Genomic DNA, 16,409 nt, shown 5'->3' on the forward strand with positions numbered 1-16,409 from the left:
CCTGACTGCATCTTCAAACATGCAAGTTCCAACCATGGCTGAGCATATAGCTATATTATATGAAAATAAATAATCATATAGGCCTACTACACAAATAAAGGCCATCAAGAAAGAAGAGTCATATTGTAAATTTGATTTCTGTTTATATTGCACTGGGGGAGGGATTATCGATATTAAACAATGCACATTGTAGTAGTGTAGTCTTGCCTGTGTTACGCATGCTGTCCCTCGACCTCAGATATTTCAGCACTGAAGAAATAGGACAGCGCCACACAGCAGACAGCAGCAGAATGTAAACATGTTTGTGTTTGCAAGTCATTTCCGACGCCATGTAGGGGGGATAGAACCACCCGAACGTGGCAACGTTGCCTGTTCGTGACGTCACCTAGTCCAGAAGTCGTTAGTGTGTTGTGTCGCCATCATCACTTAGCTAGCGCTGGACTGTTGTATTCTGTAATGTTATTCGTTTTTTTGTCCTTTTAAGCGAGGTTCTAATGAAACGCTGTTGTACGCGTCTTTATCAAGTGTGTTGAGGACTGGTGCAGTATTGTGTAAGTAACTAAACATAGACGTTATGAGCTAATTTTGCCAGATATCCCAAAAGCTAGTGCCTCACATCCTTAGCTGTCAACGACATTGCTAAAGCTGGCTGCAGTGGCTGGTCGCAGCCAGGATATCTCAGTTGACAAAATAGAAATAGTCTCATTGTTACACGATAGCTGGAAGCTTCTAATAATCTGTGGTAATCTAAGGAGCGCCAGTCAGAAGCAGCAGGGCGTTGTGTCTGTCACCAGGCTGAGGGTCCAGAGAGCAGTCTCAGAGCACTGAGTGAGTGTCTTGTCCTGCCTGCTGAACTGGAGCTGGCATCGTCTCATCATCATCTACCTGGTTGAATGACCACGGTATGTTTTTAAGCGAGATTTGTCTTTTCCCATCTAATTTATTTGTCATAAAAAATAGATTAACTTGTAGATCTGCTATTTTCAAAAGATGTTTGTACATTTGAAAACTTGAAGTTGAAATAGGACATATTGCATAATGAGTACTTTTACTTTTGGTGAACGTTTGATGCCAATACCTTTGTACTTTTACTCAAGTACATTTTCAATTCGGGACTTTTACTCAAACAACAGAGTATTTCTATATTGCAGATTTGCAGTATTGGTAGTTTACTTAAAGGAGTAGTTCACCAATTTCCAACCTGTCTTCATATAATAGGTCTTCACTAATGGTCATGATAAAATATCACAATTTTTTTCTACTTAGTCCAAGTCTCCTAGGAGAGCTGTGGGAAGTTCAGAATCCATAGTCTTGTGACATCATCATTTTCCAAAAAAAAAAATTATCAATATTTTTGAAAAAAATAATTTGATTTTTATTATCGCGAGAACAATGGCTTCCACTTTAAAATTGCAACTTTTCAGGAATAGAAAGCCTGCAGTTTCTATAAGCTGGATTGGCAATCGATGATGTCACAAGACTATGGGTTTCTGACCTGCCCACAGCCCTCCTCTGAAAATAAATAAATAAATAAAATAGAAAAGCTATTTTTGAGTGAGGATCAATTATATGAACATAGGTTGAAAAGTGGTGGAGTGCCCCTTTAAGTAAGAAATGTGAGTACCTTTTTTTATCTAACTGTACCTAGAATCTGTGTTGTGGTTGTGACCATGCATCACTGTGTGTGTGTGTGTGTGTGTGTGTGTGTGTGTGTGTGTGTGTGTGTGTGTGTGTGTGTGTGTGTGTGTGTGTGTGTATTGTACAGCAGGCTGCTGTGCCCGATAGGATAAAAAGAGAAGGGGAAAACAATGTCTGAGGGTGATAATAAGCAGGCCCCGGACTCTGCACAAGACATGAAGCCAGAGTCAGCAGCACTCACTAGTCAAGGGGTGTCATCCGTATCACCCCCCGTGTCCATGGTAACCCAGCCTGCACCCACCACAACAGCTACAGAGGATGAGGAGGAGGAGGAGAGCGAAGATGAGTCGGAAATCCTGGAGGAGAGCCCGTGCGGACGCTGGCAGAAACGGAGAGAAGAGGTATGTTACTTTAATTGACACTGTGCTGTGTGGTGGAGTCAGTTTCCGGGTTTCAGAGGTTGATTAATAATTTCCTTCCCTTTTTAGGTGAATCAGCGCAACGTTCCTGGGATTGATAATGCGTACTTGGCCATGGACACCGAGGAAGGAGTTGAGGTGGTTTGGAACGAGGTCATGTTCTCTGAAAGAAAGAACTTCAAACTGCAGGAGGTGAGTCCGCTGTGCTAGGCCAACGGGGATGATTCATTGTTAACTGAAAACGCATGATTTAGACAGTGACTATGATGGTCACAAACCAGTGTGATCGATGAAAGGACAAGCAGCATCTCTTCAGTACAAAACATTGTCAGAATTTGCACTTATTACTAGTTAAAACTGCATGTCTGTCCAAGATATCACATCAGCACCTCCCATGCACAGGCCTGTCACAAGTTACCCAAGCCTAAAAAAGAATTGTAAGGTACAGCTTCATTGTACCTTTCTTCAAACCACATAAAATCTCAGTGCTTTAAGGGAAGTGCACTGTCAGAAGCGGGCTTGAGCCCCGTGATATGCGCCCAAGGGAGGCGTAAGCCGAGCGAGTGCCAGCACAGACCATTAACCACTGTTCGAGCTGCATATCGATGGGGAGGAGGATGGGAATCAGTAAAGGTCTTTGCACACTGCTGCGTTTTTTGGGCCGAATATCGGAGTGAATTTCGGAGTGCGTGAATAAAAGAATCAACCTCACGTTATGTCAATCACGTTTGCACACTGCCGCCTGTTTCGTATTTATTTTCGGACCAGGGTTGATTTTTCCCTTGCTCTCTCTCTCTTTCCTCTCTCTCTCCTTGGCCTACGACTTTCGGATTTCCATAAACGCAACGAAAACATGCAGTGCAGCGGGCAACCACCTTTACTGTATTAAATTGCACGTAGTACTTGACTTGAAAATCAAGGATTGAGTTGACATAGTCTGCACCTGGACATTTAGATATGCAGCTTTCTTTGGTTCTGAAACGTCAACATTCAACGTACGAGAGCTGGTTTACAGAAACTTAAAATCTAAAATGTTTATCTTGTGATAAGGCTGCCGGTCAAGTGTTTACTTCCCTCTTGTTCTAACTTCGTTATGCAAAGCAGTCAGGCCTGTTGCTGGCAGGCAGCACCGGAACACTTTAGATGGCAGGCTGGAACAATATTTACTGAAACCCATACCAGGGATGTCAGCTGTTATGCAATGATTGTTGCATAAACTGCTTGCAAGTTTTCACCTTTACTCTTCAACATTAAATTAAATGGGTACTACAATAGACGATTCTGCACTGGATTTTGAATATTCTGATCGTGATTTGTGAACCAATATTCTTAATTTCTTGTGAAAAATCCTTAAGAGCATTCAACTGATGAACATACAGGCAAAATGTCCTCTTCCCTGCCCCATTTATGTATGCTTAACTCATTGAGTGCCAGCCTATCACCACTAGAGGGCGCCCAGTGACCAGAGAATAATAGAGATATGCTGGTAATGCATGCCCAAGCCCTGGAGCCATGACTTTTTTTACAAAGGAAAGGACACTTTCCTTTGTGCATGTACAGGAAGAGGATGAAGTTAGCTTGAAGTTAGCTATTGGCTACCAAGCATTTTAGAAGCCTTATTTTCGTCAACTTAGCCATGATTAAACCTTGCACACCTCATGCATGGGAAAAAAACAGAGAAGAATGAGCTCTAAAAAATCCAATGCAATCCTGGATTGCATTGGAGTGGATTTGTGCAGTTTGTTCACAGCTTTCAAACTAAAAAATCCGATTGGAAATCCGTTCAGGCATTCTTGAGATAATCGCCATTATGTTTTACATGTAATGTAAACAAAAATGGCTGCCCTGTATGTTAGATGGGGTTGTATGGGGGTGGAACATGCAAAATCGCGATTGAAATCATGTTCACCAGATTTGATGGGGTCCAAAAAAAAAAAAAAAAAATTCAAAAAAAAATTTTTCAAAAAAAAATTTTTTTTTTTTTTTTTTTTTTTTTTTTTTTTTTTTAAAAGCCGAACTTGTTCGGGATCGGCACACTACGATACGCTAATAAAGCCGAACTAGTTCGGGATTGGCACTCAATGAGTTAACACATTACATTTTACCATTTGTGTACTGTAAGCTAACTCTTTCTCACCCTCTGTCTTACACTCATACACACAATCGTCTCATTAATAATTCATGTTGAACACAACTCAACAAAGCGTGCCGTCATGTGCAGAACAGATGCCAAGTACAGTACCAGGGCTAGTTTAAGCTTGTATTAAAGAGCTAACATTATCAATACATTAGCTAACTTATATACAGTATATATATATATATATATATATATATATACAGGGTTTCCTGCAGGAAAAAGTCTTGACCAGGGGGGGATCGAAATTTTTTGATAATTAATTAATTAATTGGAGTAATTAATTCACTTAATTTTTAATATTAATTCTTATTTTTGCCCTTTAAAAAACAAATTAATGTGCCCATGATGACGGAAAACACAACTACATGCTATCATCCACATTTATTCAACATTGAATAACTAAGTTTTTCACAGGACAGTGTAACTTGTTTTTTTCCCCCAGGTTAATCAACCAGCACTCGTGCCATATAAATAGAAGTCTACAGCACAGTAAAAAAAAAAAAAAACATTGGTGTAAAGTAACTACCTGTAAGTAGATTTACTTAAGTACTGTACTTATACTGTACAAAGGAGATTTTAAGGTATTTGTACTTTACTTGAGTATTTCCTGTTTTCAATACTTATTTACTCCACTACATCTGGGATCCAAATATTTTACTTCTACTCTATAAAGTTAACTTTAGTTACTTGTTACTTGGAGATATAAATGTTTATACTATAAAACATACATTAATACATTAACATACATAAAAAAAAGAAGTTGTTCTTTAACTTCTTCGGTGCCATATGTAAAGTGGGACCAGCCCTTATGTTTTCTTCAAACTAGCCCTTACCCGTTCAAAGATATGAGCTCCAAAATGATGTGCAGTGTGTGGGTTATGGGATGTGCACTGTGCATACAGTATATGAGGGATTGGAAAGTAACTTTAACTGGTGCTTGCATGATAATATGTAGGGAGCATCAATGTAAGAAATACCCGTTTAGTTTAATGGCTAACCCCCCCGCCCCCCCCCCCCCCCCCCCCGCCCGCACCGCCCGCCTGCCCGCCTGCACACACACACACACTCCCCCCCCCCCCCCCCCCCCCCCGTGTGTGTTGTGTGTGTGTGTGTGTGTGTGTGTGTGGGTTTGTGTGTGATTGTGCATGGCCTGAACAACAGCGCCCCTCCCTTAACATGTGTGGTCACAAAAGGTACTGTAGGCTGAATAGATATAGATACACCATAAAAATGCTATTATACAGCATACGATTTGTGAAAGTGACAAACGGGCTTCACAGTTATGTCAGGTGTGTTCATATGCTGATGGTGATGCGATTCAGATCAATTGCTCCAGCCACCGAGGAGAAACGCTGTTTCATACAGACAGACACTCACTCACTTCACTCACTCAGACAGACAGACATTCGCAAAATTATAGTATAGATGTAAACAAACATGGCTGCCATGTTTGAAAGATAGGGTTGGTATGGGGTAAACATGGAGGTCCAAAAAGTTTTTTTGATTTTTTTTTTTTTTATACCCTTGGGGGGGCGGGGGGTTTTTCTGGCCGGGCGGGGCGCCTGGCCTGTAAAGTGCTGCAGGAAACCCTGATATATATATATATAACTATTAATTTAGCGATTTTTTTCTTATAGAGATTTACAATTCACCAGGATCCTGGGTGGCTTAATTCTAGGCTTAAAATAATTGATATCAATATCTTTGTAAATCTCTATAGGAAAAATGTATGGGCAATTTTGGAGTGTCAGTAAACCACGGCCACTGCTTTGTCCTATTACTTGGTAGTGTATTTTGGCTCAGATGGTGGCATCTCCTGAGAAGTGACTCACGCTTTAACTCATTGAGTGCCAATCCCGAACTAGTTCGGCTTTATTAGCGTATCGTAGAGTGCCGATCCCGAACAAGTTCGGCTTTTAAAAAAAAAAAAAAAAAAAAAGATTTTTTTTTTTTTGAAAAAATCTTTTTTGATTTTTTTTTTTTTTTTTTGGACCCCATCAAATCTGGTGAACATGATTTCAATCGCGATTTTGCATGTTCCACCCCCATACAACCCCATCTAACATACAGGGCAGCCATTTTTGTTTACATTACATGTAAAACATAATGGCGATTATCTCAAGAATGCCTGAACGGATTTCCAATCGGATTTTTTTGTTTGAAAGCTGTGAACAAACTGCACAAATCCACTCCAATGCAATCCAGGATTGCATTGGATTTTTTAGAGCTCATTCTTCTCTGTTTTTTTCCCATGCATGAGGTGTGCAAGGTTTAATCATGGCTAAGTTGACAAAAATAAGGCTTCTAAAATGCTTGGTAGCCAATAGCTAACTTCAAGCTAACTTCATCCTCTTCCTGTACATGCACAAAGGAAAGTGTCCTTTCCTTTGTAAAAAAAGTCATGGCTCCAGGGCTTGGGCATGCATTACCAGCATATCTCTATTATTCTCTGGTCACTGGGCGCCCTCTAGTGGTGATAGGCTGGCACTCAATGAGTTAAGAACTGTGCCCACAGAAAGCTTTATTATTATTTATTTTTTCTGAGTGGAGTGCTTTGGAAATCATGTCCAGAGAAGAGGGGCATTCCAGTGCATCTTTACCATAAATACATGTCAGAAAGGTGCTGGCAGCTAAAACGAAAATGCTGTCTGTGGAGAGTGGACACTGCCACTTATCCCCTTGTACACAAGAAAATACATGTACCCTCCACGCTAACCTTTGTATATTCTCCTCACAGGAAAAGGTTAAAACAGTTTTTGACAACTTGATCCAGTTGGATCATTTGAACATTGTCAAGTTCCACAAGTACTGGGCTGATGTGAAGGAGAACAGAGCTAGGGTAGGCTATTCTCCTCTTATCAAATACATTATATGTATATGTGTACTATGAGAACAATATGCTGGCTATTAGTAGTGTTTTATATATATACTGTATGTTGTATGGTATACCTGCAGGTCATTTTCATCACAGAATACATGTCTTCAGGCAGTCTGAAACAGTTTCTAAAAAAGACCAAGAAAAATCACAAGACCATGAATGAAAAGGTATGTAACTGCTTCCGTCAAACCTGACCTCAAAGGCATGTTTTCTCACTTTCACCTGACCGTGCTCGTGCTGTCCTTGATTCCTAAGCTCTTTGAAACGTGTATATACACACACACACACACACACACACACACACACACACACACATATATAGTGTGTATGCTTTTATGCCTTTATTGATAGGACAGTAGACTGAAAGCAAATGGGGAGAGAGATGGGGAGTGACACGCAGCAAAGGTTGTCTGGATCGGGACTCAAATCCGTGACACGCTGTCAGGCATCAGAGCCTATGTGCTATGCGCCTGGACCGGTAGGTCAGCGGGCGCCCCCATCAAGTGGGACATTTAAAGCTCAGCTGTTTCCTTATCTTTCTTTCAGGCCTGGAAGCGCTGGTGCATACAAATACTTTCTGCTCTCAGGTCAGTAGCATACGGGTGTCATGAGAGTAAATGTTCAAATACAGTACACTGATGATGAGTGTACAAAACGGTTTACTGCCTTGCACTGTGAGCTCTTTTTCATATTGGTCTCCATTTCTTGTTCCTAGCTACTTGCACACTTGCGAAGTTCCCATCATCCATGGAAACCTGACCTGCGACACCATCTTCATCCAACACAATGGCCTCATCAAAATCGGCTCAGGTGAGCCCCAGTTGAGACAATTTTGAAAGCAAAGAGATGCCTGTAGCCGAAACTTAAATTTAATCATGTACTGCCATTGAAATGGGTTTTTGAATCTCACAGATGCCATAGATCTTATGTGCACAACAAACAATCAGCAAGTTCTCCCAGGCACATATTGATGCACAAACATTCTAGATATTAAACAAGCATGTATCCCTCATCAGTCCAGGCCTGTTGTAAGCCTGTTGTTTTTATTTTATTTTCTGGGTCACTTTCTACGGGATCACTATTAACAAAAACGTTCATCCATACATTTTTGTAATTGAAAAGTGTGTTAGCATTTTCTTTGCCTTCCATTTCAGTGGCACCAGACACCATTAACAACCACGTCAAAACCTGCCGTGAGGAACAGAAGAGCCTACATTTTTTTGCCCCAGAGTATGGAGGTGAGAGCCGAACTAGTGCATCACTCGTTTAGAAAAACTGCTTGTGGTGGTGGGTGGTCATCTAAAATGATACTGATCCGCATGGTCTGTTTTCAGCTGTTGCGGATGTCACCACAGCTGTGGATATCTATTCGTTTGGAATGTGCGCCTTAGAGGTGAGGGAATACCAAGGCCACTAATGAGCTATTACTCACACACTGACAACAATTATAATAAACTGTGGAGCAATTAATCCTATTCATTGAATATAATGAGAGGAAAGAATTTATGCAGAAATGCTCTTGTTTGCCCGTCATAGAATGCTTTAATGGTAATACTGACACTAACACATTGTTAATAAATTAGACACTTGGATGCAACTGGATAAGTGGATATTGACCTCAAAGGCATGTTTTCTCACTTTCACCTGACCGTGCTCGTGCTGTCCTTGATTCCTAAGCTCTTTGAAATGTCCACTGCTAGTCACACAGAGAGAGAGAGAGAGAGAGAATAATATTTTACTGCTGCTTGAAATAATCATATAATGGGTTTAACTCCAACACTTCCATCCATCATGCAAGGAATACCTTTTCATTGAAATCCGTTTCATTGTTACTTCCAAAATACACACTAGGCACATCAAAATCTGTACAGAGGCTTCCTTTAATTGTTCATTTGGTTTCCTTTCGGGTCCGGCACCTCACCCAAGTCTACTGGCAGATGAATGTTTTTTCACTATTTAGAAGAAAGGACTGCACGCACACGACATGAAAACTTACGAACAAACTATATAAAACCATTATGCATGCGCAATATGAAAACATTGCGATAGCACACCTTGTATAACACTGCATTACATCATTATGAATAGCATCAAAATGTGAATTGTTAAATGGCAAAAATGTATGTTGCAACAGGACGCTCATATGGCGAGCGTTCAGGGTTTCCGATGGTTTGGAACTGTTGGACAGCTTGCTGGTGCTTGGCCCTTGATTATGAACTAATTTCCCCTGTCTTTAGATGGCAGTGCTGGAAATCCAGAGCAATGGAGAGTCGTCTTACGTGTCCCAAGAAGCCATAAACAGTGCCATTCAGTCCCTGGAAGACCCGCTACAACGAGTAAGGGCTAAGCACTGAAAGCCTGTTGGTTTCTGTGTGAGACAAAGAGATCCCTTTATAAGTTTCTTAATTTTTTTTGTTTTGTTCCCCTACTTCCAGGAATTCATCCAGAAGTGTCTGGAAATAGACCCCAGTAAGCGACCGACAGCCAAGGAGCTGTTGTTTCATCAGGCCTTGTTTGAAGTGCCCTTACTAAAACTGCTGGCTGCACACAGCATCGTCAGCCACCAACGTGAGTGAATATTCACCCCTTCTCTCCCTCTTACACACCTTTTTATGTTCAATTAAAATGTAATGTATGCACTATTCGTTGACAGAGGTTTGGCGTGGTTTAGGGTACTTTTACTCTACTAATAGCTGTTGGTAATTATCTGGGGAGAGAATGCAAACATACCAAAGACCCCTGATACAGTTGTCTGAGAGTGTGGACAACCTAATGTGACAGTATGGCATGTCGGAAATGGTGACTGGCAGCATGCTTTAATCTTACATAAACATCCTATCCTATCCCATCTTATCCTACAGATATGATTCCAGAAAATGCTTTAGAGGAAATGACCAAAAATATGGACCCTAACTTGGTGATTGTTGAGGGCAAGGAAGGTGTTCAGCTGAAGTAAGTCTTGATTATCTTGCATCTACAGTATCTCTCGAATCAGAATGATAGCGACTTGTAAAATAAACACTTGGCGATGGAGTCCAGTTGTACAATAAGCTTAAATTCTTAGATTGACAACATTTGTAAGCAACCTACAGCATGTAATGTGAGGTTTAATTACATGTTAAACCTCAACCTTGCATGTTGACAATTGATTCATTCCAGTGTCCTGAGAACATTTGTATTAGAGAATTGCTCAATAAATAAGAGGAACTTGATTTAATTTAACTCTGGAAAAAGGGAGCTACTCCAGAGTACAGACTTTTCAATATTAACTACCATTTGTTAATTTCAGGCTTTTCCAGTTTCCTGCTAATGAGCTGGACAAGTTCTTGGAAGATGTAAGGTAAGGAAGCTAATTTTACAGATAATTGTTTGTATTAAACTGTGTTTGGCTTTCTTATGTTTGTCACATTTGTAGCTGGGAACATAAGACTGAAACCCCTCAACTGATGCAGAATGCTGTGGTACGCCTGGTTTTCAACCTCTCAAAATCTTTATTCCTGACGTTGCTTGCACCCAGAACAAAACAATTGTGATGTCATACAAGGCAATCAAAGGACATGATCCACCACCACACCCCTCCTGCTCTTCTCCCTCCTGGCTCCCAAGATGTGGAATTACCTCCCCCTTGCAATCAGGACTGCAGATTCACTCCCCTGTAGCTAAATGATTTGGAACCACGGCAATGGCTTGCAAAATCTTTTCCCAGATAAAGGTTAACGACACTGTCTAATAGGTGTTGCCTCCCTATCCAATCTGTACGTTTGTATATGTTAGGTTTGAACGAAGCTGTACAGATCACAGTGGCATTTCCTGGTTGTGCAGACTGTTCATTTATAGCAGCAGGTGTTTCGTCATGCATGTGAGCGGTGTGAGCCATGATTGATAGGACAGACATAGATACATGCATACAGTATACACAATGACAACACTGTTCTAAATGGCTTGGCCTTTAGACACGTTGGACATGACTCTCATCTAACATTTATGGTCAGGCCCTGCAAAATCCCCACCCCAAGTGTCACATAAAACCAAAATGACCCTAGTGTGAATGTGTACGTTAAGCTTACATTGCATTGTTTTCTCTCAACAGGAATGGGATCTATCCTCTGACAGCGTTTGGCATGCCCTGTCCACAGCAACCTCAACAGGAGGCAGTGAAATCACCCATAATCCCCCCTTCTGTCAAAACCCCTACCCCAGAACCTGCAGAACTTGAGACCAGGAAGGTAAGCCGAACAGAAAGTATTTGCTATTTAAAGGATGACTTTTTCAACCTATCTTCTTATAATTGGTCCTCACTAATGCCATTTTCTCTGTGTCTCAGAGAACAATAACAATGGTGAATAATGCTGAACAGATAATAGGGTAATAATGATCAGAATCTGCTTGGTAATGCAGTAACCCAGAACCATTTTCTCTTGACTCCTCAGGTCCTTCAAATGCAGTGCAATATTGAGCCAGTTGACGAGGGAGCCAAGCATCATGTAAGTCTCAAGTCAGACTGGCAGTCGCCCACGACTCCTGAGTCATGAATGTGACTCCCTTCAAAACAACTTCTTAGTTTCACAACCAGGACTTTCTGCCTCCATAAATTGCTCCCATGAGGTCAATTTAGGAAAAAACAAGACTAATGGGTCTAATGAAAACAAAGACATGTTGTGGATCTCGAGGTCCAAATAGAAACAGTGTGGCTACATTGTGAATCTCAGACTTGTCTCTGACTTTATGTAACCGGCCTGTGTCGTCATCTCTTGACATGATATATGACTCCAAGATGACAAGGTTTCAGGTCAATCACAGACTTCCATCTTCAGTGCCACTCTATACAAATCCAGTAATAATCCAATAATAACAACATACAATTCTGATTGCAGAATTTAACACAGAAGCGTTCTCAATCAGCTGCAGATCAGCAATGACCTTCCATTTTGAATTTTGCACAGGCTGTCAGAAAATCTTGTTTCACAGTGAAAAGGCCCATTCCCACTGGGCCAGATAACAGATAAAAACATCTCTTTCTCCAGATATTTTTCCATTCAAGTGAATGGTAGATACAGATAAAAAAGATCTGTCACAGATATTGCTTTATCTGTGACAGATATTGTTTTTATCTGTATCTACCATCCACTTGAATGGAAAAATATCTGGAGAAAAATATTTTTTTATCCGCTATCTGGCCCAGTGAGAATGGGCCTAAAGGCCTAAAATACCTTTATTAGCCTCCCATTCTGGATGGATGTGACTGTGTAGGAGGTCACATATGCGGCTAGGGAAAACAGAGCTCTGAAATTATACCCAAAGAACCAAACTAACCTATCGTTTAATTAGTTTTTCACAATTTCTAGGTTGCTTTATTTTTTGAGTTTTGGAGTCTTCAACATAGTGTAAATATTTTCCTTCCTCAATGGGCCTTCTCTTCCTTTCCCTCTTTTTGAACAAGGCTATTTTTTTCTTTTCAGCTTACGTTGCTCTTGAAACTTGAGGATAAGTTGAACAGGCACTTGAGTTGTGATTTGCTACCAAGTGAGTACCGTATTTTCAACCTTTCCTGAAAAGTAACTGTGTTGGATATCAATAACAAGGTTTCCTCCCGACAGTGACGATATGTTGTGTTGTACTGTACTGTTAATCAGTACGGCTGACTGTGTCTTGGTTCTAGGATAATCACAATAATATTGCTTTTATACAACAGTACAGTCAGGTAATGGCCTGGGTAGTCTCATGTAGCCAGACTACTCTTACACAATCTCTGAACGCTACATAGAGTCTAGAACTACAACTCCCAAAATCGAGAAAGGAAGCTGTCATCTGTTCCTCGTTTCCGCTTACGAAAACATATTTTATGTTTAAAACATATTTTTGAATTCTCATTTTCGATACCCAGCAAGCTATACATGCTTTCACTACAAATTTACGTGACTTCAAAGACAAAATGGAAGCAGGGTGGAGGCGGTACATCCGCTTTACCCCCTGATCATTTTCATCGCTTCCTTTGCCTGTATGACGGAGGCATATGAGAATTGTGGGAGGCAACAGACTCAGGAGACTAGGTAATGGGAGTATGTTTATTATTTGTTAATGTTTTGGCACCACCAGCAGAACAAATTTTCTATTTGTTATTATACTGTATATACTGCTGCATTGCCTGAAGGAAGCCAAACCAAAATAAGTTTTACTCTTATGTACCTGTACAAAAGATGTAACAAAGTACAACCTTGAACACTTCTTTCAGAACTTTATCAACAATAATGTTGCTAAGCCCAGACTAATTACAGTGGTTTTGTACTTACTGTACTACTGTATATCAGCACTCATGGAATACCAATTTTCCAATCAAATTACCCAACCAGAACCAACTGTTAACAGATCATAAGCAGTTAGTGGTTCTTCAGAGCCAGGGAAATTGCATGAATTGTGTCGCCCAGTGCGGAATAGATTCATTTATCATCCAGATATACCTCACCTCAGTGAGGGGTTTGAGTTGTTGCCTCATGCTGGTACTATTTCAGCATTAGGCCACCTTGACATCTCTGTAGTTATCTCATTAGCTCTCCATAATATCTTTCCCAGATGAGAACGTGCATGAGCTTGCTGTGGAGTTGGTCCAACTGGGATTCATTAGTGAGGTAAGCAGATCTCATCACAAACCCAGTGACCTCTCTGTCCCAGCCAAAGACATGGCTCTAGGTTCAATTAAAACCAGTGCTGGATAAAGTACTTTTTTACATAAGTAAAAGTATCATACTGCAATATAGAACTACTCTGTTACAAATAGATGTCTTGAATTCAAAATATACTTGAGTAAAAGTACAAAAGTATTGGTATCAAAATGTACTTAAAGTAACAAAAGTAAAAGTATTCATTATACAGAATGTCCCATTTTCAAATCTATAAAAATCATTTGAAAATAGCAGATCTACAAGCTCACAATGTGTTGCGATACATTGTGGCTGAAATGCCTATACTGTGTGGTTGACGCGCTAATGTTTGTTTTGTATGTTTTGTAAGAATAATCAATCTGCAAAGTAAATAGTAACTAAAAGTGTCAAATAAATGTAGTCGAGTAATAGTACAATATTTGTCTCTGAGATGTAGTGGAGTAGAAGTATTGGCAATTGGAAATACTCAAGTAAAGTACAAAATTGTACTTAAGTTCAGTACTCAAGTAAATTTACTCAGTTTTACTTTAAACCACTGAGTAAAAGTAAATCCTCTCAATCTGCGACTCTCTACCACAGGGTGATCAGCCGCGTCTTGCATCAGTTCTGGAAGAGGCCTTCTCAAAGTTCTACAGCCGTAATGGTTCTCTCAATCCAGTCACCGTCTCCTCATAGCAGAGGAGCAACCAGCCCTTTCTACCCCACCTTCTCCGTTCACACACAGTAGGACTCGCTTTCGCTCCACCTTTAGAGTTGTGGAAAAAGCTTTGCGGGAATGGAGGGAAAAGCCTTTGTCTCTTCCCAAATTCTGACTCCTGCCTTCACATCTTGTGGGAAAAGCTGCCACTAAGTGGTTGGTCTATTTGTATGTTTTTTTCCCCTTCCCAATGCAGGCATCTGCTTCTCTGTGTTATAAGAGGAACATTGTAACCTAGTTACAACATTAAGGAAAATGCTTATGTTTTCTTGTTTTCACATCTGTCATTGCTATTTTGTTTTTTGTCTGTAAGACAATTACCCTATGTGGCTTTTCTGTTATGTGGAACAGTCTATTGACTATTATAATGCACTCTAATGAGTGCATTGGTAGAGAGAGACAGAGTGAGAGAGTGTGTAGGTGTATGTGAGTGGTGTGTAAGTGGTCAATTTTTATTTATATCTGACGAGGGGATTATTTGGAGTCTTTAAGAGCCAGGAAAGTAAGTCGGCTATGATTTTCATAGCTCATGACAACATGCAATGAGCGTGGCTCTGAAAAAGCGAATATGTGAGCTAAAAACGGAATAGCATCAGTATTTTCCTTACTGTATTTTTAAGATTTTTACTTAAATAGTTGTCTGTTCAAAAACAAACCTCTTATGCCCGCATATACACCAGTGTATGTGTGGTACAGTATGGTGTTGTAAGGTATGTCTGGTTTTCAATGGTCACTTTCTCTCTTATTGTGGTGAATTATGCATCTTCATAGAGATACAATCAATTACCCAAGACTGTTGAATGCATTACACTACTGAAGTGTTATCTTCATTTCCAACCCATGTATGTATGTCTGTGGCATAATTGTATTATAATTTGAGTAACGATATTCACTAACAACACATTTCAGTGGTGTGTGTATCAGCTAAAGTCACTGGTGAAAATGTGTACACTGTATCATGATTGTGTACCGATAGGCCTACTTTCTTTCACAGTCTGCACTTAAAATCATCAGTTTTCTGATGAATGTATACTATACCTATCTTGTACCTACTTCCATTTCCTTGAATTGTTATTTTAGATGATAGTGGGTATTGTTATTCGACCGTGCTCCAACTATTTCTGTAACTTGTGTATTTACAAGTAGCCAATTTCTCCCATCTGCAGATCAGTTATTTTTCAGTGCCATTTCATATTGGAGAGGTAAGTAATACCTAGACAGAACAATGACATGTTATGAAATGTATTTGTTGCACGTCAGCAAATATGGTCTTTATATACATGGCCGTTATGTAATTAATTATTTGGCATTAATCAGCTTTTGTGAAATGTATTTAGGTGAAGGCAGTTCAAATTGGTGCAAAGTAAACTGCATAAGGTGAAACGCTTTGCTCATCATGCCTTATGGGTCAGTTTCTAGTTTGATATTCCATTTTTAGCTTTATTCTGCTTGACATCAGTGGCAGAACATAAAGTAGCTCATTAATATTATGAGTCCATTAGACCAACACATTACCCATCACCCCCCAGCATACTTTATCTCTATAGTTGGCACTAAATGCATCCTTCTGGCATCAATCTGTTCTGTTGTCTCTAACAAGCAAATATTCATAAATACTATCCATATGACATACTATATTTCTTCATTAGGCTATTGGATAATTAAGACGTAAGAGTGGTATAGCATGCTTGTAACCATCTTGTACACGTTATGCTGAACATCATACTTAAAACCTCTCTACCCTTTTCACTTCCTGAATTAAAACTTACCACCACCAGAAAGCTCAACTTTCATTATTGTTCTTTGTTGAATTTTCACCAGTTTTCCATGTTTTAAGCTCGTAGGTTGGTGGATTCTAATGAGACAGACCGAATGAATTGCCCATGAACATAATGGGCCCAATTCACTAAACTCGTTTCACCCATGTGTGAATAAAGTGTCTTAACGGTTGCTCTCATGGGTAATGAGAATAATACATTAC

At 40.0% G+C, this 16,409-nt stretch overlaps 1 protein-coding gene across 2 annotated transcripts; it reads left to right on the top strand.

The window, feature by feature from the left end:
- Positions 1 to 418: 418 nt before the first annotated feature.
- Positions 419 to 16,191, top strand: nrbp1 (nuclear receptor binding protein 1). Of its 2 annotated transcripts, none has more exons than XM_080745294.1 (18): positions 419 to 902; positions 1,766 to 2,039; positions 2,127 to 2,249; positions 6,932 to 7,033; positions 7,150 to 7,239; positions 7,619 to 7,659; positions 7,788 to 7,882; positions 8,227 to 8,310; positions 8,407 to 8,465; positions 9,310 to 9,408; positions 9,508 to 9,640; positions 9,934 to 10,024; positions 10,362 to 10,412; positions 11,163 to 11,298; positions 11,503 to 11,556; positions 12,532 to 12,595; positions 13,643 to 13,698; positions 14,311 to 16,191. In XM_080745294.1, the coding sequence occupies exons 2-18, from the start codon at positions 1,809 to 1,811 to the stop codon at positions 14,404 to 14,406; spliced, it is 1,605 nt and encodes a 534-aa protein (XP_080601420.1). In that variant the 5' UTR covers positions 419 to 902; positions 1,766 to 1,808; the 3' UTR covers positions 14,407 to 16,191. The 2 variants fall into 2 exon arrangements, with proteins under 2 accessions (XP_080601420.1, XP_080601421.1); XM_080745295.1 differs by having other exon boundaries at positions 1,769 to 2,039.
- Positions 16,192 to 16,409: the final 218 nt, after the last annotated feature.

Source organism: Nannobrachium achirus (assembly GCF_963921795.1).
Source record: "Nannobrachium achirus genome assembly, chromosome: 16".
NCBI classification, from domain to species: Eukaryota; Metazoa; Chordata; class Actinopteri; order Myctophiformes; family Myctophidae; genus Nannobrachium; species Nannobrachium achirus.

Excerpts from the sequence above, each read along its gene's own strand:
- nrbp1 (XM_080745294.1), top strand. The coding sequence starts at position 1,809 with ATGTCTGAGGGTGATAATAAGCAGGCCCCGGACTCTGCACAAGACATG. Across the intron at positions 2,040-2,126 it reads GGCAGAAACGGAGAGAAGAG|GTGAATCAGCGCAACGTTCC; the intron begins GTATGTTACTTT and ends TTCCCTTTTTAG. Across the intron at positions 13,699-14,310 it reads AACTGGGATTCATTAGTGAG|GGTGATCAGCCGCGTCTTGC; the intron begins GTAAGCAGATCT and ends TCTCTACCACAG.